This window comes from Lissotriton vulgaris, unplaced genomic scaffold (assembly GCF_964263255.1).
Source record: "Lissotriton vulgaris unplaced genomic scaffold, aLisVul1.2 SCAFFOLD_1371, whole genome shotgun sequence".
Taxonomy (NCBI): domain Eukaryota; kingdom Metazoa; phylum Chordata; class Amphibia; order Caudata; family Salamandridae; genus Lissotriton; species Lissotriton vulgaris.
The window spans coordinates 387,324-413,391 of NW_028246465.1; the positions used below are offsets into that span (position 1 = coordinate 387,324).

General features: G+C 41.5%; 1 protein-coding gene and 1 pseudogene across 1 annotated transcript in view; both read right to left on the minus strand.

The window, feature by feature from the left end:
* The window catches only part of LOC147665952 (adhesion G protein-coupled receptor L3-like), a 477,982-nt gene that overhangs the window by 337,480 nt on the left and 114,434 nt on the right, over positions 1-26,068 (minus strand). Inside the window, exon 3 of the mRNA XM_086949385.1 lies at positions 9,744-10,544. Coding sequence (XP_086805511.1) covers positions 9,744-10,544 — 801 coding nt within the window. The remainder of the gene's footprint in view (positions 1-9,743; positions 10,545-26,068) is intronic.
* LOC147665953 (large ribosomal subunit protein eL14 pseudogene) lies at positions 24,545-25,019 on the minus strand (annotated as a pseudogene).

Below are 26,068 nucleotides of genomic sequence, written 5' to 3' on the forward strand. Positions count from 1 at the left end.
TGCTTGTATTTGAGAAACTACAACTCTGCAAAACCTCAATGGAGGATTTCCTACATATGGTATTCAATATAATGGAATATTTATATATTTTCTGTGAACTATTGGATGAATGGCTGTGACATACATCCATATGTCTGAAGAAAATTGAACCTTCCTGGCATATTCACCTCAACCTTACCAGAGATGTTTTCATTATTTCAGGTGTACACGACTAGCTCTTTTCAGCTCTTTTCAACCTAATGCATTGCCACTGAGCTATGCGCATCCCTATACTGCTGGTCCTGCCTAATGGTGAGAAAAAAAGCTCCTCAATTCCGGTAAAGAAGGACCTAGTAAAAGAAACCAGGCAAAATATACCATGAAATCTCATTTAACCTCATTCATACTACACTGATGTACAACCAGATGGAGATTTTTGCTCTTATTTCTTCTCCATTATTGTAATCCATTGCGCATTTCCAAATCCATCAAGAACATGTAGAATGATGGTTTGGGATCCTGGAAATTGAAGGCGTTAACCTTCACAAAAATGATCAAGTCCTAAGGTAACATTCTTTATTATGTATGCATCCATCCAATCCTTGACTGACATATGTACTCATGATTTGGCCTTGCATTGGTCCAGAATCTATGTAGAAGAGCCACGAAGACACTCATCCAGTTTTTTCTGACAATGCAACCATTCCCATTAGAATAGTTTGGTTTCCGTAGTCTTAAAATGACGTTTATTGAAATTATTAACCCTAATATTTCCCAGTTTTCATTCATATCGCCCTTTTCACATTTGTTTTGTGGAAGATAGTTCATAATCAACACTTTCTGGGCGTGTCTTAGATATTTATTTAATTTAACAGTATTGCTTTAATTAATGTCGGACTATTTGACTCAGGCGACCTTCCTCAGAGGACATCTTGAAACTGGATCACCCTGTAGAAGCATAAGGGTACTTTTAAAGAGTCTTTGCATTTCTTTGTGAGGTGATTTACAAATCTTTAGTCATTGTCTCCCTGTAATTATCCAGATACATTTGTTATGCTTTGTTTATGAATCTTTAGTTTATTCTCAGAGGGCACAACAATACAATTTTCCTAAGAGATTTCTCCCAAACAGTCATACAAGCTACTCAAAATTCTAAATTTGCCTCTCATTTTCCACACGAGCAACTAAATAACCTCATAGTTACCTATATAAGTGATACCAAGGAAGTGGCATTACAGAGGCCACTAGGTTCAGAACCTCCAATCAGAGTAAGAAATTGTGTTCAATTCATAAACATGTTTTGCAGTCAAACGTTTTCATTTGATCACCTATATCCTTAACCCGTTCAGCGCGGCGCAAATTCCTGCGCTGTGCTGAACGTTCCATTGGGCCTATGGAACCATGACGGAACAATTCCGTCATGAGCACAGGCCAACCGACGCTCATGACGGAACCGTTCCGTCATGAGCATGGAAGGGGTTAAATGGTTCGACCTTTGACAGCTCAAAAAATAGTCATATTTTGTCCTTGTCAGACTGAAACATCAAGTACCACTGACACTACTGTTGCAATGTATGGGTTGGCTAGAATGTAATACCTGCTAAGTCGCTTCCTGTAGACCAGCTGACCATGTTTTCCTTGATGGTCCTTCCTATTTGTTACTATGGTAGACAATTTACTTATTCGTTTTCATTTCGAGGTGAGGTTTCTGTGAGGCATCATTTGTAGACATATACCGATGAGAGATCCTTATGTTAACACCAACGTTTTATGAATCTTCCCCAGGAACAAAAAATTGAATCTACACCCTGGCTAAGTGAATGTGGCAGAACCTGCTTAAGCTACATGCTGATTGAGAAATTATAATTTTGTGTCCTGACAGCTGATTGAGAATAACCCATTCTTATAACCAAGTTTCTGCTGATCAGTGTCACTCAGATACTCTCATTCTCACTAGGTATACCCAAGTGTAATTCAATCACTGCATATCCATTGAGGTTATGTGTATTGCTATTGATTCACTGTTGCATGCTTTTGCAACAACACATCACAGCATCAAAGACACCATCTACAATGGCTAACAATAAGAGCTCATGTTTGGCTTGAGATAGTTACAAAGGCCCTAAAAACGTTGGCCAAAAATATCTCAATCAAATTATTCCTGTGTTTTAATGTTGACTATTTCATTTTATTGTCGGCAGGTGAGTTCCTACTCAAAGCAAGTAGGAACAAGCATCCAGGTCTTAGGGATGTCTTCTCAAAATCAGTGCAAAGTTCAGAACACTATGTTTCCATAGGTCTTGACACCATGAGTCCCTCCTAATTCAAGAGCATACACAAGGATCATACTATCCTCTTGGCCTTTCCCAAACAGTTTTGTTTTATCTTATGTTGCAGTGTTTTTTTTCACAGATTGTGATTGGGAAAGGTTTCATATAGTGTAATTGAAAATTGGTTGATAATTAGTTATCTTATAGTAGTGAGATTTATTATACTCCGTTTATGAGTCTTTACAGTGTATTTTCTTACTAATGCGGAGGGCATGACAATAAAATTGTCATAAGAGATTTTTCACTGAAAATCATACAAGCTACCCAAAATTCGGAATCCCACTCTCGTTTTCTATGTGAGCAAACAAATGATCTGACTGGTATTTCTGTAAGTGATATCAAACAAGTGGTGTTACAGAATCCACTAGATTAAGATGCTCCAATCAGAATATGAAATGGTGTTTTATATATATATATATATATATATATATATATATATATATATATATATATATATATATATATATATATATATATATATATATATATATATATATATATATATATATATATATATACATGTTTTGCAGTGCAAAGGACCTCAGGAGATCGCCTTCAACGTCCAAAGGCATAGACCTTTGATAACTGAAAAAATATTTCTCTCCTTGTTACATTAAACAATCAAGAGACATTGACACAACTTCTACAGTGTATGGGATGGCTACAATTGTAATACTTGCTGTATCCCGTCTACCCTACAGGGCATGAACCAGCTGATTATCATGGACTCCATGTTTTCCCTGATTGTCCTCCTTATTTGTTACTATGGTAGACAATTTAGATATTATTTTTTATTTGGAGGTAAGGTTTGGAGGGAAAGGTTTCAAAAACGGATTGACAGTTATCTTGTAGTAGTAGGGATTGAACTCTAGCAAGGTGATCCTCTATTGTTAAGTGAAATATCCTGGAAAGGGGAAAGCAGGAGGTACCTTGAAACCAAAGTTCAATGTTTGGGCATGGATCAGTTAGGGAAGTTTGAGACATGTAGCATTATTTAACAAACAGCCGTAAAATAAATACCAATATTGAATATGCACTGTTTTTGTCCATACAAGTCTGTCTGCTAGGCTCAGATGGTCATCTTACTGTTAATGAGCCTTCAAGTGATGTCAAGAATGAAGCTAGATGCACACTCCGTCCATTCTCCACTTCACTGCTACACCTTTACTCATGTCTTTGACATGCATGCCAAGGGAATATTTCCTCATAAACACCCACACACGCAAATTATGTAGGATTGGCTTTTGAAGCTTTCTTAGAGCTGCACTCTCGTCATTCTCAACTGCCTCTCTAACTGAACTCGTTTTTAACACATTCTCAGGGGGGTAATTAAGTTATTGACAGTGATAAGAAATATCCCATGGGCTCCCAGCTGCTTTCCCCTAGGTCTGTGAAGCTGAGATTAATACAAGGGAATGGCACTCAACAGAGGCTTAGAGAGTGATCACTATTCAAAGGCACAGCCTCCAATAAATGAAAGGCATTTTTATATGTCTTATGTTCAGCCTGTAACAAAACACAATTCACAATTGTGTAGCTCTCATTTGCTATCTTTTAATTCAGTTATGATTATTGTAAAGCCCAATCCTAAGATTCAGTGGCCTATATCTGCAGGCGTGGCCGGTTCAGGTAAGAGCAGTAGGGCGGGGGGAACTCGACAGACGACAGAATAGGTCAAATAAAATAGGAAACAAAACCACCTACCTTGCGCTCCCAGCATCGCCACCTCTGCAATGCGGAGAATGCATGGTAAGCCATTTTATGTTTTACATTTATTTTACCTATTCCATCGTCTGTCAACTTCCCCCCACCCGCCTCACCGCTCTTACCTGAACCAGCCACACCTGTACATCTGCCTGGTAGCTTAGAAAAGATGTTACAGTAATTCATTTTCATCTCTGTCAAAAGGTGGGCACAAATAATTGGAAGAAAAAGCTGGAAATTATAATCTCCTTGAGTGAGGAGTACGGCACAAGAATATGAACATGAAACTGTTGTCTGACATAACTATTTTTTGCTTAATTACAGTTGCAAAAATGGAGCCCCATTGAAGTTAATAATAGAAAACCTACACTCAGTGGGTGGATATTTTTGTAAATATATTTTGAACACAATATTAAGTTTAGCAATATTTCTGCAGACGTGAATACCTTAACATTCATGGCTAAACCCTTAAAGATCAATTTTATTCCGGCAGAAAGGGAGTGAAGTGATTCCAACGGCTCACTTCTACTATCTTTTGGCTTTTTTGTCAGTGCTGTTTGGGTAGCACGTTTCTCCCATTCTGCCCGGTTTAAATAACCAATCTTTTAAGATGTAGGAAATCCTTGAAAACTGCTTGTTTGATCAGTAACCCTCTTCTGCTTCTTTTTTCTTTTCTAGTTACCACCATTTACTCCATGCCTTTTTGCTCCTTTTATTTTTTTTAATTCTTGCTAGGTTAGGTTGCGCCAGTTGAGTTACTATGCAGTATTGCCATGATTATGCCCACTAAGTGTAAACTACAGGCATGTGAGCTTTAAAAATAATCATTCCATATCTTAGCATAACATATACAGCTAAGAGACTGTTGATTGAAGACAGAGAACAATAGTAATTAAGTTATCCCCAAAAAGGCTGAGAAAACTGCATAAGCTATGATTTTACATTTACTACAAGACCATAGATAAGAAACAAACAAATGATACTGCGACTAAACCACTATTCCATTGCCTAATTAAGTCAAATGGGCACTGACAAGCTCTTAATTGGATATTAGGGGAATGAAAGAACTGCCAAAGGAAATGGTTTGCCCATGCTTCAACACCCTGTAAATGATAAAATCACAGCTCCTTGCACAAATCACAGATGGAGATCTACTATGCTTAGTCTTTTCAGAATTAAGGCCTGATTCATGAAACATATTGTGAATTTGAACTTAGTTACTCAATGTGTCCAAACTGTGCATTTAAATGTCAAACCCTGATTCACAGAATCAAGCTTGTTGAATTTTACATATATGGAAATGTTGCCACTGTAGCGGAAATTTCACCGTCTATGTAAATGATTTTCAGTGACATTCAATGTGTATGAATATTTTATTCTCAGAAGCTAGCGTGGATACAGCCTTCATTAACATACATTGGACATTTCCGCTATGCATTATGACATTATTCTGAGTTTTTGCTTGGAAGCTCTTAAACTAAAAGCAGATTTCTCTAGTGAGAATTTGCTCATTCTTGAGGGTGAATTTTCCTGCGGAAAGTGCCTTGTCTACTACATGTATTTATATAGCAAACTTTAGTGCTAGATGTTGAATTCATTGAATTAGTTTGTAAGAGGAAGACTGAAAACATATTTGCAAACTACTTCAATTATGAACATATTTAAATATCTTACGAGTCCTCATAGCATAAATGAAAACCAAAGTCTTTTGATTTAAGTGAGGTATGAGTGAGCACACCTTTTGAACTGTTTGTATAGAAAATTTGTTTGAGATAAATTACTTATCATACAAATAGGTATTCCTCACACCCCTCTAACGCACCAGTTCGATCTCTGGCACATTGGAGTAGCCATGGGGATCAAAACTAAAAAACCATGAGCAATAACAGTGCTGATATAAAACAGAATTTTCTAGTAAAGGAGTTCAAGACATGTGACATCTGTGAGGCAATATCTTTCTTCCTCATTTCATTACTTCTTTTTATAAACATTTATTTTTTCTGAAAACACAATTATACTTTGATTTCTTCCCAAAACCAATAGCAAAATGTAATTGCATCTTGCACCTCTTGTTCATGGATGTAGTAGTATCCAGGAAAAATGCTTTCATTAAGGGACTAGGGGCCAGATGTAGGAAGACAAATACCGGTCGGTAACGGCCAATTTCGCCCGTTACCGACCGGTATTTGAAGATGTAGATGTAGGGGCATGTTAAAATACAGATTCGGTAACTTTACAGATTCGGTAATTTTACCGATTCTGTAAAATACCGAATCGGTAAAATTACCGATTCTGTATTTTGACATGTAAGTAGCACTGCAATCAGTGCTGCAGGGGTTTAAGAATTCGTTATTTACCACCAACTAGAAGTTGGTGGTAAATAATGAAAACCCTTTAAAAAGCATTTTTTTGTGCTTTTTGAACAGTGCCATGTTGCAGACATACATGCCCTAAGGGCATGTATGTCTGCAACATGTGCACCCATGCACAATTGAGGGGTGCAACGGGGTGTCAAAATGACACCCTGCCACCTTTCAATGTTTTTTCAATTACCGAATCAGTATTTACCGATTCGGTAACTGACATTCATTCCTATGGGCCTCCAGGCCCATAGGAATGAATGGCAATTACCGAATCGGTAAATACTGATTAGGTAATTACCGAATCATCCCGATTCGGTAATGAAATTGGTAAAATTACCTAAATCCAGATTGCCAGTTCTTAAATACCGAATTGGTATGATTCGGTATTTAAGGATCGGAAATTTGGGATTATCTACATCTGGCCCTAGATGATTAGGTGTGGTGTTATGGTTAAGCAATGCAAATTTTAAGTACATATGTCTTGATCTTACTCGTTCCCCCTTCAATAATCTTCATGCAAGATTTGTTTTGAATAGATTTCACCATAATTGTCAGGAGCTAACATTTTTTACAGCTTCCTTCATTGCAAAATTGTATATCAATGGATTCATAACAGTTAGGACATGCCCTGTTAAAGACCTCAACACTTAAGTGAAATCTAGTTAAAGGGTTTCTTCAATTCCTCTGGGTTCGGACACACATTTGGTAACTAAAGTAGTGTCCTTTCGCTTTATAAAAAAGGATTGTGAGTCTGACAGTTCCATTCTTACAAACTGAAGATTATTGAAACAGAATCCATGGTTGGCAGATGAGGAAAATAGTGGGAAGCAAAAGTCACAGCAAAATAAAACCATATCAGATTCTGTTCCGTTTCCACTGACTGAGAAGTCATGAATACAGCAGCGATATACTAAGCCAATGTTTGAAGGGACTTATGCACACTACAAAATGTTCAGTGAATGTGGCTATCTAATTCCAAATTGGAGAGCAATGAACAAATATTTTTTAATAATAATTAGTACACTGGAATGTTGAGAGTAGAAGTCCATTGCACCGACATTCCAGCGTTTGCTTTTGTTAACAGCTGTTGCTGTGAACTAAGGCCTTCACGGAGCCCGGGCTCTGTGAGGAAGTTGTTTTACTATTTAGAACATTCTGCCCTGTAGGGACAGAATATTCGAATAGCCTTATACAACACCGTAGCGTGATATACCAGCCATTAAATGCCTGCTCCCTTGTGATATCAAGAGACATTGATACCCAGTGTATTGCTACAGGCTCCTCAGTATGTTCGGGGCCTAGCCTGCATCTGTTTTAAATGCCTGTCAAGGCCCCTATCTCTCAGCAAAGTAAAAGTCTCCATCTCAGGATTCATGCTACAGATCCAGAGCCACTCTAACACTGATGTCTTTGGTGGGTATCATCTCAATGCCAATGATAGAAGTTTTCATAAGTGGTGCCCACAAATGTTTCTATTTGACAATATTCCCATATGGAAAATCAATTGCCTTGTCAATCGAATTGCAATATAGGAGTTTTTGCAGCAATGCTATTTACAAAAGTAGTTGTGCTGCAATTACAGAAACTCAATAGTCTACCCATCCAAGTAAAAATACCATAGTAGCCTAAGGGAGATTGTGATGAAAAATTGCTATGGAGAATAAGCCGACAAGGGGTATTTCCCAGTTGTGTACTGGGATTGTATTTTAATGTCATTAATTGTACTTTTGTTGTTGCCTGTGATTTCAGTGCTATTTTTTTCAAAAATAAGAATGCCTGTGTTTGCTGCACAAATTACAAGCGATATGATGAGACAAGCTCGTGTCTGCACTGAATCAACTGAATACCAACATATAAAAAGTGAGATGGGAGTGTCACCAAGTATTTTCTGAGATGGAACCCAAGATTATGCAGTTACCGATTTCCTTTGCACTCGTCTACCCTCCACCTAAGTTGAAGAATATACTTTATGATGGCCACAGACTATCTGAAACCTCTCCTTGTGGGTGGACGCTGCATAGCATTTCATTGAGGTGAAGGCTCTCAATGAAAATGCCGTAGGCCTGATTCACAAAAGTAAATGTACACTTTTGTATAGGTTTACTACTTTTTTGGTATTCACAGACTACAAGTTTAAATTTACTAATAGTAAGTTTATGACTTCAGAGACTCCGCAGTAGGCGCAGAGAACTCCACACATACAAAGATAGGCCAGGCATATCGTTATATGTGCAGAGTCTCCACCATGAGAGCAGAGATTCCATAGTTGTAAAATTACTATTAGTAAAATTAAACTTATAGTCTGTGATTACAAAATAAGTAGTAAACCTATACAAAAGTGTAAGTTTACCTTTGTGAATCAGGCCCTATTCAGGGAAGGCTGCTTAATATTGGTGATAGCTTGTTATGATTTGAAAGCCTGTACTAAGTGAAGGGCTATATTTTCACTGCAATTCATATCTCATACTAGAAATAAATGGAAACTTGTAGGAGAGGCAATTGTACATGAATGCACAAAAACAATTGCATTCACTGGCATATATCTGCAAAAATTGAATCTTTGGATCACATATATTAGAATATTATATTAGTGTTGCCAGTGTGTAGTCCACTGACACCCCTGAATAGGGTCCTGGAGAGAACCAACACAATCACACACACTCAGAAATGTGAACAATCAGGAAGAGGAATTGCAAAATGGTGCCTACTGAATGGGTTTGCTTGAGTTCTTGATGAGTGGGCTAAGTGTCTTTGAATCCTGGCTAAGTATTTTCATCCTTAGCCAAGTACGGTAGAATCCAGGTAAAAGTGAAACAGGATCCTACACTTCATGGAAAATGATAATATGTGAAGAGTAAAGAAACATTTAAATTGGGATGCAAATTTACCATGACCATCAATCATTTACTCTCACCAAGTTAAGATCAATGAACAAAACGTAACTATTTGACCCAATCAGCTACATGGATGCGGAAAAGGAGTTGTGGGTGAATGTGGCCCTAATTTCTCTTAATAGTTTCCTTTCTAGCATTAATTTTCCACAAAAATGGAAAAGCCATAAATAGTTCAGATGCTATAGTCAGAGTTTTGGATGGTGTTTGGCATTTTAAATCCTTCCAGTCAAAATTCAAAAACCTGCACAGAACTTTAACAATCATGTTAATAACTTTACGTAGACCACAAAGCCTTCGTAAAATTACCATTACATTGGTACAACTTATCACTGGGTCCATATCCTATCATGAATGAAGTCAGGTGTGTAAGAACAGGCTTCTGATATATCATCCACTTTAAAAATGATCTGTCTTATAATAACATCCTCAGCTGTCTGCAACATATTTATGAAAAGGTCAATGTGGTGGCTTACCTGATTTAATGTCCAATGGCCCAAAATCCAGTGAATATTTCACCACATGGTAGTTGTTCCAGACATAGAGCAGGTTGTCCCTAGGATTGTAATCCACAGCAGCAATGTACTGATAGGAGTTTGGGAAAGCAATATCTACATAACCATCCTTGCTTTGATCGGTGTTGTAGATGTAGTCTATCTTATTCCCAGTGGCTTCGTTGTCATCATCTTCATAAACTGACTTCACCACATACAGAATCCCACATATCATAAATGCATTGGAAGCGGACCTTTTGTCATAGGATGTGTCCCAAGTGCCTTCTATTCGCAACGTGTAGGGGTTTAGCTGGCTTATCACAATTTTGCCATTGTTTTGTTCAGTTGCATAGATGACCCACAGCCCATTTTCATCCACAGCCAGGTCTATGTCTGACTTCCCTCCCCACCTGTATGGTGATGTATCATGGTAATTGGCGCTGGCTATGATGGCCTCTCCACTTTTAATTCTAGTCCGCAAATCAAACTTCACAATGTTTCTTGTACGCTCCTTGTTGAAAAACAAAGCCCCATCATACACAACAAACCCCGTACCATCCACCCTGTGTGGCAGCTTGTACGTAGTTGTCGGTCTCCCCGCAATGAAGTCATCCTTTGAGGAATACTCTGTCAAGGTGTCAGTTCTGTATGGGGTCCAGGGCATGTAGTAAATTTTGTCCGAAGCTTGCAGCGGATCTTTACACCAAGCACCAGACTGGTGGTCAGATTCGAATAAATGTTCACTCTGGTACACCCCCTTCAGTAATCCAGGACAAAGAAAAACTGTTCAAGAAGAAAAAAAAGATTTAAAAAACGCAGACAAAATTAGATTGACAAGATACTAGGTAGACTGCATAATAATAATTCCTGCATTCCAAAAATAATTATGCTATAGGTGCTTGTTTTCCGTTGCATAACTGCTATGTTCATCATGCTATCTGAAGAAAATACCATTGCACAAATTTTTCATTTACTACAATCTCAACAAGTAGACCGCAGTTTCATATTACCGTGGTCTTTCCACACATCCAACATGCATTACTGGCCGTGTGCATCCACAGAAAGAAGTACGTACGATCAGCGGCCGTGCAAACATCCCATAATACCCTGTGGTATGACTATCTGAACATAGCATTGGTGGAAGGACTTATGCCACACAAGATTGAATATCTACTTATGCAAAGATCCTAACGTTTCAGTCTCTTCAATAACAAAACACAAATCTTACAGCCCAGGAGAAATAAAAGAGAAACCAAAACAATGCAAACCCGCTATCAGGGTAAAGTGATGTTAAACACATGTAAACAAGCAATGAAACACACTGCATTATGCATGCCACCAGCCAGGTATAAATAGGGTTCAGAAGCAGCTACAGTTCATAACACCGAGGACATGCAAACCCAACACCACTAACAGCAAAATGGAGACGAGAAAAAAGAGGAAAGAAAAGGAGTCAGGAAGGGAACCAAATCCCAAGATGGACAACCAAGGGCTGACATGTTATGTGTTAAAACGACCAGATAAAATGATATTTAACTAATGAAACCATGTAACACATTCCGTTATCACATTTGGAATGCTGCATGACACCCATTTTGCTGTCTGTTGTCCTTTGCTGCTAAAACTTCACAAACAATTGGTAAGTGCCTTAGATGTAATGTAGGCAATTTGAAGTGTTCACATTTGAGCTCAGGTGTCCGGCGTAGGTCGTGAAGTGCTGCATCATGGCAGATATTCGGAATAACCATTCACCTTGTGAACAAGGTCCATTAAGATTGAATGCATTTAAATATATCTTTTGTGAAAAGATTGAAAATCTGGCTCAGAACACCCTTCTAGACGTCCATTGGACACCCCGCTAATTGGTTATATGATGTTAAATGAAATACTTATTTTAACTAAATATTATGTCCTCACATACGCGAATATAGGGCATCAAGGAAAAAAAATAGGTTCTTCCGTTGTCAATAACCTCTTACAGTTAAAAAAGGATTTAATTTCAGGTCTTTTCAACAAAGATTTGCTGCAGCAACAGTGTTGTACCTGCTGTGTTCAGCTTGTATACTGTTTTCTTGAGCCGGGAATAGAAATATGAAAATATTTTCAATCTGTGTTCTCCAATACACTTCTGCGCCAATGTCAAAGTTAAGTGTTTCCCACTAAGTACAGAAACATTGTGAATAGTGAACTTGGGAAGCAGATACACCTCGGTTGGGTATAGCCTCCAAGAAAAAGGCAAATGAGTAACTGATATAGTATTAGTACACTGATGAGAGTGAGGGTATATTTATCCAGTCGCTAACCAAGGATGTAGACTTTTTTTAGTGGATGGAACGGAACATGTTCACCAACTTGAACTCACTGCCATACTGATTTATTCTTGAGGATTTATTTAGGGGAATATCTTTGACGTATAAACCCCACTTAAACTTTTACTTGAAATGTGCAGTTTGGTTTTGGAATTCATTTTGCACACCCATGAATGCCATGAACCAGAGCATGTCAAAATGTGCCTAGAGATACTCAATTTCATTGTCTCACTCAGTGTCCCTAAAGTAGGTTTGTCAGATTTGTGAATGGTCTCTTTTTACACCAATTCAGAGCATGTAGTCCTCTCATTGGCCTACGTTGAGAAGGACTCAACTTCTAACCATGCGCCTGTGGAAAACAATAAAAATTGAACTGGACTGGTTGAATAAGTTAAGGGCAGAGCTGTTGCTGGAAAATCATCCTCAGCAATAAATCAACAACAACAAAAAATAACTGATTACACCACACATTATCTTCTTGCAATCTATAGCATCAGAGAAAAGGTAGATAAGCCATATTTTATACTTTTTCTGACTGAATCTTCTTTTTCAGAAAATGTACTTAGCGTCAGAGAAAAATAAGTGTTATTAAGATATAGCATGCCTAGGTGGAAATACGAAACATATGTTACCTTGCTAAATGTTGTGTCTACGCAGCGCTTGTGTGTTGGCATAAGTCCCAGGGATGCCATAAAAACCAAAGTATATTGCATAAAATGGCATGACGGATGACTACAAACTAGCTAATCTTTCCCGCAAAATTAGATGTGAGGTGAAGTTGAGCAGCAAAGGGACCAGTGAACCTTCGGCAAAACAGGCAGCGATTAATGACAACAGTAACTCAACAAAATGTTAAACTATTAAACGTCGGATCCTATACATTTTGTAAGTAGTATAAATTAAAAAGGTACTCAATTACCTCTTTGTTCCACTTCTATTGGAGGAGAGAGAGGGAAGTAAACAGAGAAGGAGAGAAGAGAATAGATTAATGGTGCTGTTTTGGCCAAGCCATCTTTTTTGCTGTACTTCTTTCTTTATGAAAGGAAGCATTTGTTCTTTATTGTCGCACCAAGCCCAAAAATGGGGGTGGTGGGTATTCAAAACTACAAGGTATAAATGCATAAAAGGCTTACTGAAGAATTATCGAAATGTTAATAGCAGTTTGGTTAATTAACACAACACAACTAAGCATTCGTTCTGTAGCCGAACATATTGCAAACCCATGCACATGTGACAAAGAGTAGTTCTTAAGAACACAAATTTACATCCATAATTCCTACTTTGTGTATCAATAATTCAGACCCATGGACATATTCTTGCACGCTTCCCTTATGTCGCATAGTTTAACAGTTTATCACACAATGAATGAAAAGCACAATCCATTTCTGAGTGGAACGAGAAAATAAAAAGACACAACAGTGGTGTAGCAAGTGGGGGGAGGTGGTATGCCCCGGATGGCATGAGTTTTGGGGCAACAGCCTCCCGCCCCTTACCTGCGGGCATCGCAGGAATCATCAGCATCACACGGCACCACCCCGCTCTTACCTGTGGTCATCACGGAAATCGGCAGCACACCCCCGCTCTTACATGCTACCCCAGACGGTAAACGCAGAGACCCCCACAGGTGGCACATGGGTTAGCTACGCCACTGGCTCACAATAAATGCTAAAGTACCAGCTGAGCCATTACAATTTTGGTGTTTGCAAAATTGTGGGCATGGCCTTGTGTTATGTATACATTGTCAACACAGAGCTTTCTAACTGTCTCTTGTACTGCCAGGCTTACTTCCAAGAGATAAGAGTTACGCATAGTGCACACAACGGATCCTTATCCTGTTTGTGGTTCCACAGCCGTATTCAGCTACAGGGGCGGCTCCTCCGCTAAGGCGGAGGAGAGTCACCCCACTGCTTTTCAGCACAGCAAAAAAGAAAAAGAAAATGATAACACAATGTTATTATCATTTTATTTTTCTGTGCGAAGGCAGTTTTGTGGAGCAGGGCTGGGCTGGGCAGAATGGGGGGAGGAGTGGTGGCAAGTGCGCATGACTGTTTGGCCGGCTGTCTTGGGTCGGCCACACAGTGATGTGCACTTTGCAATTTCACCACCGGCTGTATTGTACAGTCTGAGTGGAGAAAATTCCCAGGCTCCCCGTCCCTGTCTGAGCGCTAAACCACAGCTCTCAGACCAATCACAGCGCTACATTGCAGAGTTGTGTTAAACTTAGGGGAGCCTGGATGCTTCCTACTGACACAGAAGGAAGAGGACGGAGAGGATGGAGAAGAGGCAGTGGATGGCAAGCCAGTTGGCTGGCAGGTAGGAGTTGGTTTTTTTAACCCGCCTCCCTACTGCTGCCATGGAGCAGCATCCACTGTTCATATAACCAATATTGCACCAGCAATATAACCAATCCCTTATCAAACCCTTTTTTGTTTTAATACACATGTATTTTTGGATACATTGGAAACTCAAGCTCCAATGTTAGTGATTATAACGAAATGGATTTGAACATGCATGGATTGGTCAAACCATAATGATGAAAGTTATATAAGCGGAAAACTCTCCCTGAAGAACAAAAACATAAGCATATTAAGAAAATCGCACACTCTGAAAAAGCATAACATAATTTACATAATAGTATATTTTTAATACAGCGTGACCTTGTTGAACATACCTCTTTCAGGTACAAGGGACCTCATTTTGAGTGGCGCATTAATCACAGAGGCAATGCCACACCTGATATATACTGACACTGTGGGTGTGGTATTTACTAGTCTGATAATACGGCCCTGAATTCCACACTTGTGAATGAGGAATGATATATGTTTGTGTGTGGTCTTGCATGAGTAAATGGAATTTAGGAAACTTTATGACCTGAAAACAGCAATCGAAGCAGGCTCACAAGAGTTGTTACGAAAACTTGAAATTCATTTGTCTTTACCTGATAGCTATTGGTGTGTTAAAGTGGCTAAGTACATAATTATTTTACTTATCTAAGGCAGACATAGCAAATGCTACCAATCAGGGTAAGAGGCGCTATAAAGTTTGTACAAATGCAAATCAATACAATCCCTGATAATGGGGTGCTAGTTTTAGTTACCCATTTGGATGAAAACAACACACTAAGGGGGTCGTTAGGATGGTGGACGGACTTTGTATGCCTGCCACCCTATCGGGAAACGGGACCGCCCGCCAAAAGGGCACGGGTCTCATGGGGGCAATTAGGATGCGCCTGCCACAGTGGCGGGCGCATCCTGCATTCCTGTCATTTTGGTGGGCGGTGCACTCAGCACCGCCCGCCACAATGCCAGGAAGGCATGTTGTGCACTTCCATGCACAACATGGCAGGAACAGCGCAGTGTCTGCCACGTTGTGCATGGAACTGCTGGAGGGTACCATAGGTACCCCCCATGTGCACCCCCCACCTCCTAGAGTCCCTGTGGGCCCGCAACAGGCCCCCAATGTCAAACCCTGCATGCCTTACCGTGGCAGGAATGGCATGTTCCCGTCTGCATAGTAATATGGATGGCGGTGTCTAACAGACACCACCATAATAAACCCTTTTCCGCCCGGTCAACTTGCTGACCGGGCGGAAAAGCGGCGGACGGTCTTTCCATCCGCCGCGGTCCCCCCCTCCCCCGCCATAGTAATATGTCGGGGGAATTGGGTGGCAGGGGGAATTGGGTGGCGGGCGGGGTCGGATCATGTGCGGATCGCCACCGCCATGCGGGCGGTGACGATCCGCCCGTGGTCCTAATGGGCCCCTAAGTGTATTAGAAACAATTGATAATGCTGATGGAGCACTCATTGCCCCAGAATCATCAAGGATTTTTTTTATCTGGGTAGATAAAAAAAAAGGTTTCTTGGTCTATCCGTCAAGCTGGGATTTCAGGACACCTGTCAGTGGGTGGAGAGGCTTAGCATGGGTGTCAGGGGCCGTAATGCAAGTATGAAAAATATCCGCCAGGCATCTGTCCGGCTGGATGATGAAAGACAGTCATAACTGGGGTGCTGTTGGCCCCGTACACCTGTGGGAGGAACCTGTGACACTCCACCTACTACACTGACACCTCCACTTGCTTAGTCTCTAAAATAGGCCCAATGGACTCCTCCATCTTAGAACATATTAGTTTGTGCATTACCCCCCCCCCCCCCCCCCCAACTCACAGCCTGAATAATAGTCAGGAAAACCTGAAGCAACACAAATAGTATTTCTCACAATTTGTGTCCTATATAATACATTCAGAAGATGGTGCAAAACGGCTTAGTCCCTTGTAAAGACAGCACTGTTCAAACAGAAAAAAATCCTTTCCCAAATCCCAATGCAGTATCGTTTACGGCTTATTGTGCGGAAAGCCGTTTTTCCAGGTGCAAGGCCGGCCAGGCGTCTGACCAAAAAGCACAATACGCTCCTTGTCTGGTTATTACAATGTGCAACATTTTTACAGCCTGGGCTAGAGACGTGGAACAATTGTCCATCTGATTTGAGATTTTCTCTAGGCAGCTGCAAAGTACAAAACACAATATACCTTTTCGGAGGAGTGTTCAAGAGGTTGCATTGCCAAGGAAATTGTATGCTGGTGTAGATATGGACCAAAAACAATGTTCTCGTTTGCTTGCCGGCAGTTTCAATGACCCCAGAGATCTTTCCGAACAAAACCCACACACATATTTCTGAAGTTTCTTTGCGGGTCCAACACACAATGCTGCAGCGCATGCCAAGGAACAGCCTATCGCCGTTGCTATGTCTTTGTCAGTCAGTCGCTCTGTGGGTGTTCAAGGACGCTCTTGAATGGTCGACTAGTAAGTTTGCGTACCGCGTGGAGGAGCCTGCACAATGGTGGCAAAATGTGGCTTCTTTAGAAGGAAAAGCACGGCATTCCTAAGGTGTGCAATATGACAGAGATTTCACTGGAAATAACAAGTAACAAGAAGAAAAAGTGCCAAGGTGAGCCTGTGGGAACAAAATGTGGTAAGGCCTACTCACAAAGCAGTCAGAACTCTCTTTTTAGAGAGGTTTTACCTGCTGCATCTGGCATTTCCTACAGCGGGAGTAAATGCAGGACATCTAGGAGCTTTTTATATTTTCAGGGTACGCTACATAACCTTACACCAGAGACTGGCTCTAAGGTTCACTGGTTTAGGCTGCAGTGCATTTTGCACTTTATTCTGCAAAATTGTATTTTCTGTGAGGAGTACACCCCCATACCATTAAATGATGAGGCGCTCCATGCCCCATCCAATTATTATGGTCTAATCTCTTGTAAGGGCTCGTTTCCATGCATTTTCATTTTGGGAAAACAAATATTAAATGTGAATGCACACTGTGTGCACTCTAAGCATATTGCATTTCTAACACTCAGACGCACCGGCATCATCTCCATTTCCCACACAACCTGTTATTTACCTCTCTTGAAATATTTAAGCAGAAAACTTGATTTTTCAGGTGGAGTATAACAAAGGGCTCACTGAGCATTAAGTTAACATGTCAGACGTGCCGGCCTGCATCAAAGGCTCTGTAGCTGCTTCACTGCTGATTCAGGGCTCCTTCACAAGTATGTTCCTGCTTATTAACATCCTTGAAGGCATTCCCAAAGCGGCCTTTATCCGGACAACTGTTGTGCGGCAGTACCCTGGTCTCAGTCACCTCGTAAATAAATTCTAATATCTCGCCGGCGCATCTCCGCACCTCATGCTCACAGTGTATATGCCACATACCTCTTTCTCACCATGTATACGGCTGTTCAAGCAAAATTCAACATGGGCCACTCCAAGGATATTCAGCCCCGGCAGCCCCAGTCTTCTCAGTTGGCACCTGAGTGAATGGGGAATTATGGGCCAAGATCATGATTCTGCGAATCAAGGTTTGTGGCTTGCCTGCAGAAATCCTGATTTCATTTAATGTGTAGGTGACATCGGTGAGTGCTGCCCGAACCATAAATTTGTCTGAACAATGCATTCCTTTACCACGCATACCTTTACCACACAAATTTGTGGTAAAGGTATGACTGAGAAAGGGATATGTGTGGTAAAGTTCACACAGAGCCCCCCCAGCCCTAAAAACTACCCCCACGCTCCCGAGTCCTAAAAACAACCCCGCCCCCAAGCCCTAAAAACTAACCCGACCCCCCAAGCTCTAAAAAGTACCCCGGTCCCCCTAAGCCCTAAAAACTACCCTGCCCCCTGATCACTAAAATTACCCCAGTCCCTTCCTGAGGCCTAAAAAGTACCTCAACCTCCCCTCTAAGCCCTAATATCAACCCGAGCCCTAAAATCATCCCGACCTCCCCCCTGAGCCCTGAAAATAACCTTAGCCCCCAGCCATAAAAACTACCCACCAACCCTTAAAAACAACCCCCAAAACCAAGCCCCACTTACCTCACTGTGTCCTCTCCCAATCCTTCCTGTTCCTGGGCCCGCCCATTCCAGCATCTACACAGCGCAGATGCTTAACCACACATTTGCGTAGTTAAGGCAAGAGTGGTTGTGGTTGTGGTTGTGCTTGCGGGGAAACGGCGCGAGTGGCTTAGCCCTCATTGTAAAGGGGCATGGCATCTTGACATGCTTAAGGATTAGCCTCTTGTGAGACATAGACACTCACTCCCGAAATTCAACAATGGCATGAAATAGCATAACATACCATATGCATACATATCCACGTTATAAGTTTGATTACTTTACAGCTGGGTTAGAGCAAGTCCAAGCCGATAGGGCGCTGTGGAGTGCCGAGTGAGGCCACTCCCTCAAATCAGGGCTCTGCTCTCAACCTGCATGAGAACAGTGCCAGGATTGGTCAAGGGAGTTGCTGCATCCGGTTCCAGTTCCAGCGAAAGTAGACGTCCACTCCGGAGGAATTCGTGTTCATGTACGGTAAGTTTTTTTAATATATATATACTGTAAATAGCACTACCTAGGAATTATGATGACATAATAATTGGTTCACTTGCTGTTATAGGACAGGTATTAATTCTTTTCTTTCTTTCATGTGCTTGAGGATTTGCGCTACTTCCTATGTTTTTCGCACTGTTTTTATCATGTTAGCATTGTACATATATGTCATAGGACACAAGCCGATCCACGGCTTTATTTTAACCATGATTACTTCATGTTTAAATCAGAAAAGACCCTTGGATAGAACACCATTCCAAGATGGCGCCCACAGTGGCTTAAAGGGTGTAGTCCTATGTCCATGACAATGCTCACGATTTGTTTGTTTATAATACGGATTGTAAGATGTGGATGAATGACACACTGACGAAGGCTCACGCCGAAACGCGTCTGTGCTTTTTTTTTCCCTCTAATTAAACCCTGGTTTGATCTTGGTCCGCGAGTGCTGCCTCTTTCTTTTGGATTCTAAGGAGAGTCGAGCGAAATATATATATATATATATATATATATATATATATATATATATATATATATATATATATATATATATATATATATTATATGTGCGTGCACCCCTCTCCGCCCCCCCCCCCCCCCGCCAGCGGCCACTGTTTCCCCTACAAAAAATCCAGTAAATAACAACAGAATCTCTGTACCAGTTTCTCTAAAAGGTCCAATGTGGCAGCACTCAGACTTTGTTGGTATCGTTCACTGCCTGGAATTTGGAAGGGTCTAACAGCATGGCTATCTGCCAATGCTGAACCTAAGTTCACTGTCAGCCCAGTTCTATGAGGCCCAGGCTGAATGTACGGGAGTAGCATTCAGCACACCCTCTTGTTAAATAAACACGTGTGCTGTTGCTCCTCCTAAAAGAAACCTGAAAATAAATAAATGCATCAGTGCACATTCTTTCTAAACATCTTTGAAACCCACCCTGAAAAAGTACGGCTTCAGTGACTTCATACGGACAGTAATTATTTAGAGTACCTCTGGATGTAAATGTCTTTCTTCTTTTTCTCCTTTGTACCATCTTCCAAGGCAGTGTATCAGGATGCAGAGTGAAAAGTACCACCACACTGCTGCTTCTCATTTGAAACTGTGCATCAACGAGCAAATTAAGCCTCGGCCTTTTTCGGTTTCCCCTTTTGTCTCTTTATTTCTCTTTCTTTTCTTTAGCTTGTTCCCTTTCTGTCTCTTTCCTTCCTTCTTTCTTTGTTTTCGCTCTCTTATAGTCTTTCCTTGTTTTCTTTCTCTATGCTTTTTTGATTGTTTTCTTGTTCGCCTCGGTTGCTTTCTTGCATTCTCCTTTCCTTTCTTTGCTTCTTCCATTCTGCCTTTCCTTGTCTCCTGCATTCTTTCTTTACTCAAAAGGAAGTATACTTGACTCAAAGGAGGTATACATGAGTAATGCTGCTATTGAGGCATCACAAAAGGTTTGAGGGAAAACATGTGCCAAACCTTTTAGAAATCACATCATAACAGGTGATTAAAATAAGGATGGCTGGTCTTGTAAATGTTAAATGTTCAAAAGTGTTGACAAATAACCTTCAATAGTCCACAATGCAAGTCTTTCTGGGGCAAGAGATAAGACAAATAATAAGACATCTGACAGTTTTGAATTGTAAATTCCACAAATTTGTCCCAGCATACGGTATAGATAGACTTTGTAAAGGGACGTCCGGAACCAAGAATGACATCCATGACTTTGGGCAGTAGTCAGAAAGCAGTCAACTGCAGCTGCTCACTCTCCATACACTGAGGTGAAGGTTGCGCAGGTTCAGATGCAGAACCCTATTAAGCTGCTGTGACCGATGATCCGTCCGTGACATCTGGTGAATTTTACTTTCATGAGCTTTTGAAGATCTGGCACAAACATATAGCCTAATCTACAGACAGGCTGGTCTCTCCTATGTTTTACTTGATTCTAGCCTTTTGGCCCCCTTTCTAAGATGGTGGTGGCAGTTTCTCGTTTTATCAGTCATCTCAGTGCGGCACCACTGGGATCACATGACCGGAGATTAAGTTCACGTGATTGGGATTAAGTGGATGTAGTGGGAGACGGAGATGTACCCGTACCTACATGGTGATGTGACTGTGAGTGGCGCGTATAAGCAGCCCACTTGAAGACGTGAGTGTCCTGTCCAGGACAAGGGCACTAGGACCCTGGGACAGCGTAGGGGCGAGGGGACACCGGACACCACATCCGGTCAAGGGGTTTGGGAGGGGAAACATTCTGAAGCTGGACCTCGAGGAAGTAGGTCGTGATACAGGCATGATGTAAGCCAACCAATAAAGAGAATACCTGTAATATCCACATCGTGTCCCGTGTGAGTTCCTGGGCGGTAGGACATGACATCTGGCGACGAAGGTGGGATCCGGTCCCTGCGTGCAGAAATCGCTATTTGAAACCAGGAGCCCACCCTGGATCGCGTCGTGGCCAAAAGGAAGAGGGAAGAGTGAAGCGCCATCAAGAAATCAGCAGCGACGTGGGAGCCCACCCCGACCGCCGCAAAAACGAAAAGCAACAAAGCCGGTAAGCGCCAGCAACAGAAGCGCGAAGTTCGAAGTTCGAAGAGCTGAAAGCCAGCGCGAGCTCTCGCGAGAGTCTCAGCGGCCATTTTGGGGCCAGGCGTGAGAGCCAATAGAAACGAAGAATAAGTGCGGCGGCCATCTTAAAGTCAGGCGGCATTGTAATTGACAAGAAGTCTCACGAGAAGATCAGCGGCCATCTTAAGGTCAGGCAAAATGAACCAATAGGATCGGAGAACAGCGCGGCGGCCATTTTGGAGTCAGGCAAAGGGCGAAAAACATTAGAAAGTGCCGATCAAAGAGGAGAAAAGGCACAAAGAATGATAAATAAGGACAACAAGTGGGCATAAGAGAAACACCAGAAGAAAAGGGGCAAATAAAAGGACAAAAGAAAGAAAAGAAAGGAAATTAAGAAAAAGGCACAAACAAGCACAAGCAAAGGCAAAAAAATAAATAAGAAAATAAGGTTTGAACAAGCAGCAATAGAGCAAAGAACAGAAAAGAAGGTGACAGCACAACGAACAGGTGCAAATAAAGAAGATACAAGAGAACAAAGCACAGACAAAGAAGAAAACAAAGAAAGAACAAAGGGTGACAAGGACGAATAAGAGAATAGAACTAAGGGAATTGAGCGCTAATAAAGAACAAGAAAAGACAAAAACAGTAAATAAGAGAAAAAGACAACAAATAAAAAGAAAGAAAGGAAAATAAATGACAGAAAGCACGAAGAGTCAGTGAACAAGTGCTAGAAATAGAAAAGAAGAACAGGTGGGGCCCCACAAAGCGAGGCTCGTGCTCGACAGCGGCGCCACGAACATCTCAAGAGAATATCAGAAACAAATAAGAGGACTAGGAAAGCTGAAAGGGAGAAAATCACTAATGAGTCAAGAAATCATCGAGCCGGCAGATGGACCGACAGCCTGGGTAACACCAATGGTAGATCACCTGGAGTATAAAGCAGAAAAAAAATCACCAAGATCACCAGTAGTGACGGACCACCAATCGCTAAGAAAGATTTATGGCAACCGAAAAGCAAATATACCACCAAGGACAGAAAGGTGGGGAAGAAGGTTGATGGACTACGAAGTGAAAATAATTAACAAGCATGAAAGAGAACAAAATCTAGCAGACTACATATCCAGACATCCACGGCCATACAAAAAAAAAGACGCAAGAATAAGGGCAGAAGATCACCTAAACTACATCCTAGAGAACAACGCACCGATATCAGCAACAACGTCAGAGCTAGAACAAGAGACAAAGAAAGACACCACCATGGAAGAGGCATGGATAGTAACACCCGACAGACTGAACAAGACGAGACGGCCACCAGTGGAAGACAAAATAAGTGCAGACCGAAGAGACTTACCAACAAAATAAAGGAGAAATCGCGATGGTCAAAGAAGGACAAGCGAGGAAATGTGGCAACGACATCCCGGAGGCAAATTGAAGATGACAAAAGCAAAAGAACGGATGGCAAAGGCGGCAGCTTGGCCAGTGTCACGTCACAGGGCACCTGTCGCATGTCAGCAAGGCAGAAGCAAGAGAAGCGGAAAGGTCAAAGCAAGAACTGTAGAAAGACACACAAAAGGAAGAAGCTCAAGCGGACATCAGAAAACAGCGGTCAAGAAGGAAACAAATGGAATAAAAGAGACTAATTGAGGAGGTGTAAATGAAGAGGCCTATGGGCCATCGAGCAACATCTCTCTCTCTCTCTCTCTCTCTCTCTCTCTCTCTCTCTCTCTCTCTCTCTCTCTTCCTTTTTCAAAAAAAAAAATGTTTGTTTTGCAACAAGGGGGGAGATGTCCTGTCCAGGACAAGGGCACTAGGACCCTGGGACAGCGCAGGGGCGAGGGGACACCGGACGCCACATCCGGTCAAGGGGTGGAGAGGGGAAACATCCTGAAGCTGGACCTCGAGGAAGGAGGTCGTGATACTGGCATGATGTAAGCCAACCAATAAAGAGAATACCTGTAATATCCACATCGTGTCCCGTGTGAGTTCCTGGGCGGTAGGACATGACAGTGAGTACAGCTCCCTTATGGTGCCCGTGGTTTAGTGTTTTGTCCATACAGGCAGGACCAATGAGGGGGTAGCACTTGGAAATGGACACCAGCTAAATGGGCGCCATACACTGGTCCCTCCGTATTTTGAGTCCTATGATGAACACAGGAGACCCTGTTTGCTGAATTTACTTGACAATACTATCAGTACGACTGTCGATGTGATTGTTCCTTTTGCAACCATGGAAAGAAGGCCGGGTGCCACCGACATGTGAGACATATATGGATGTAATAGCCACTTTTATGAATCAAGGATGCTGAATATTGAATTCTCTCCCATTACCTCGCAGACGCAGGCAGCGACTAGATGGGTAGAGGACGCTTCTGTGGGGGCTTGATTTTTACAATGATACAATTAAATATCTCGTAAAGAACTGTGGGGATTTTGAATGATTTGATTGTCATCCCTGTGCAAATAGTGTGTGATTATACAGAAACGCTCTCGATCGCACACCAGTTTAAGAGGATGGAACAATGAAACTAGGTAAGTGTTTTTTGACATCTGACTCGCCCTAATGTCTTCCCCATGGGTGGGGCCTGAGTGTGGTGTAGGCATACCTGCAATCATGATTCTTTTTGCATGGTGTGAGAGATTCAGTTATTTAGATGTGCTTTGTATTTATAGGACCATTATCATTATTTATGGAACTATGATTTAATGGGTTCCTTTTGAATGAGGGAGTGTGTCACACGAATTGAGGGAAATCACATTGTTTGTACATTTCTGTGTGGTGTTTCATTTCAGGAGCATCCGCAGTGTGGTTACTTAATTAACAAGAATTGTTTGTGGAGCACTGGAGGGCAGCTCCATGCTAGAGGCAATGCCTGGTTTTGAGTATTTAATGAACCTGGTGCATTGGTGTGAATTTGGCATGCAACCTCGTCGAGAAGGAGATGAGTTCCGCTCAGAGGAGGATAAGTGAATCAGGAACGAGTCCTTCAGCGGCAAGGGCGTCTTGACCAGCGATAAGGATGAAGAAACCAGTGTGAATTTTAATCAGATTTGGAAGTTGGCTTTGAAGCCAGAGAAGGACACAGAATGGGTTCTGTAGTCACAGATTGTGCCAGTGACAGACCTAATGGCAGTAACCTCTTTTTTTATTTGGGTCTTGATTTTGTTCCACATCCTTTTTTCCTCGATGACCTGATAATGGTCACAAGTCATGTTGGTGTTCATCTCCATGGCATCAATCTTCCTTGTCCATCTTGTTTGACCTATTTTTCATTGACATGTTCTTTTTCCCAATCATGTTTTACACACTTCTGACAAGCACTTTGGGGGAACTTGAGGACAACGTTAGTAAGCTATATGCACTTGAAGGGCATAGCTTGCCTTTCTACATCACAGCAAGGACCATCCAAGAGTGACCTGTTTGGATTGTTAAGTCTACAACTGCAACTAGATTGTAAACATGTAGTTGAAGGGATACTTGGGCAACCCAGCCAATCTCTACATAATACTTGAAAATCATGGTGATGGTTCACAAGCTTTAACAGGTCTGTGCAATGTGTATGTTTGAAGTTAACAATGACCACAGATTTGTGTTTTGATTCTGCCTCCAATAACAATTCACTACGCATTTAGTCAGCTGTTTTCACACTCATTTTAGCTGAGAAAATACCTACATTCCTAATTTAGTCATTACAATTTTGAATTGACTTTGAATTATCTCAGTACAGCCAACCTGGCATGCAGAAACTGAGCTAAAGATGCTGCTGTCGGAAAAGCGGCATATCAAAATCAAACTAAATATATTGTAAGCCCAACTGGGAATGGAGGGTGGGTATTACTGTGCTCAAAGGAGAGCACCGCAATCTAATGCATTTTATTTTCCCACTTCCGCAGGCGCAGACAGTTATTCCATGTCACGGCCATCCAACACTGCCTGGCTTGGCAGGCAGCCCATCAGTGAAATGTCTGTGGATAATTCAACCTGTCTTTTCTAGCACTGATCAGCGTGATACAAAATTGCCTTCTGCAGGGCAGCTGAGGAGAAAGTTGGGAAGCCTAAGAATGTAAATCCCTGCTTCCAAATGGTGTGTCGCTTAGCTCGAGATCAGATGCGAACAAGGTTCGTATTGTGGATTTGAAGACTACGGGCCTTACTTAGAATTTGAAGGACGGAACACTTCATCAAACCTTGGTGAATACACCATCCCCTTATTATAAGTGCCATGGAATGGAATGTGCTTGTACTATGGTGGACCAAATAGCTGTAATATCAATAAAGTATGCAGTTCCTTTAGGATAAAGAGAGAGAATATAAAGATAGGTCGGTATGTATATCCTAAGGATAGAACAGGAGTCTGCTCCTTTTGGAACAGGGCCCTCACACACCGCAATGGGTGTCATGCTTCATCATAGGGCCTGCTTCTTGTCTCTTTGACAATATAAGTATCCATCCGCCAAACACTAAATAAGACTAACTCCACAGCGGATACACATCCTGGCAGAGGCGGGCTGAACAGTTAGGCGAGCAAAGGCTAACTTTCTAAAAGTAGCATCTGCAAACACAGGATA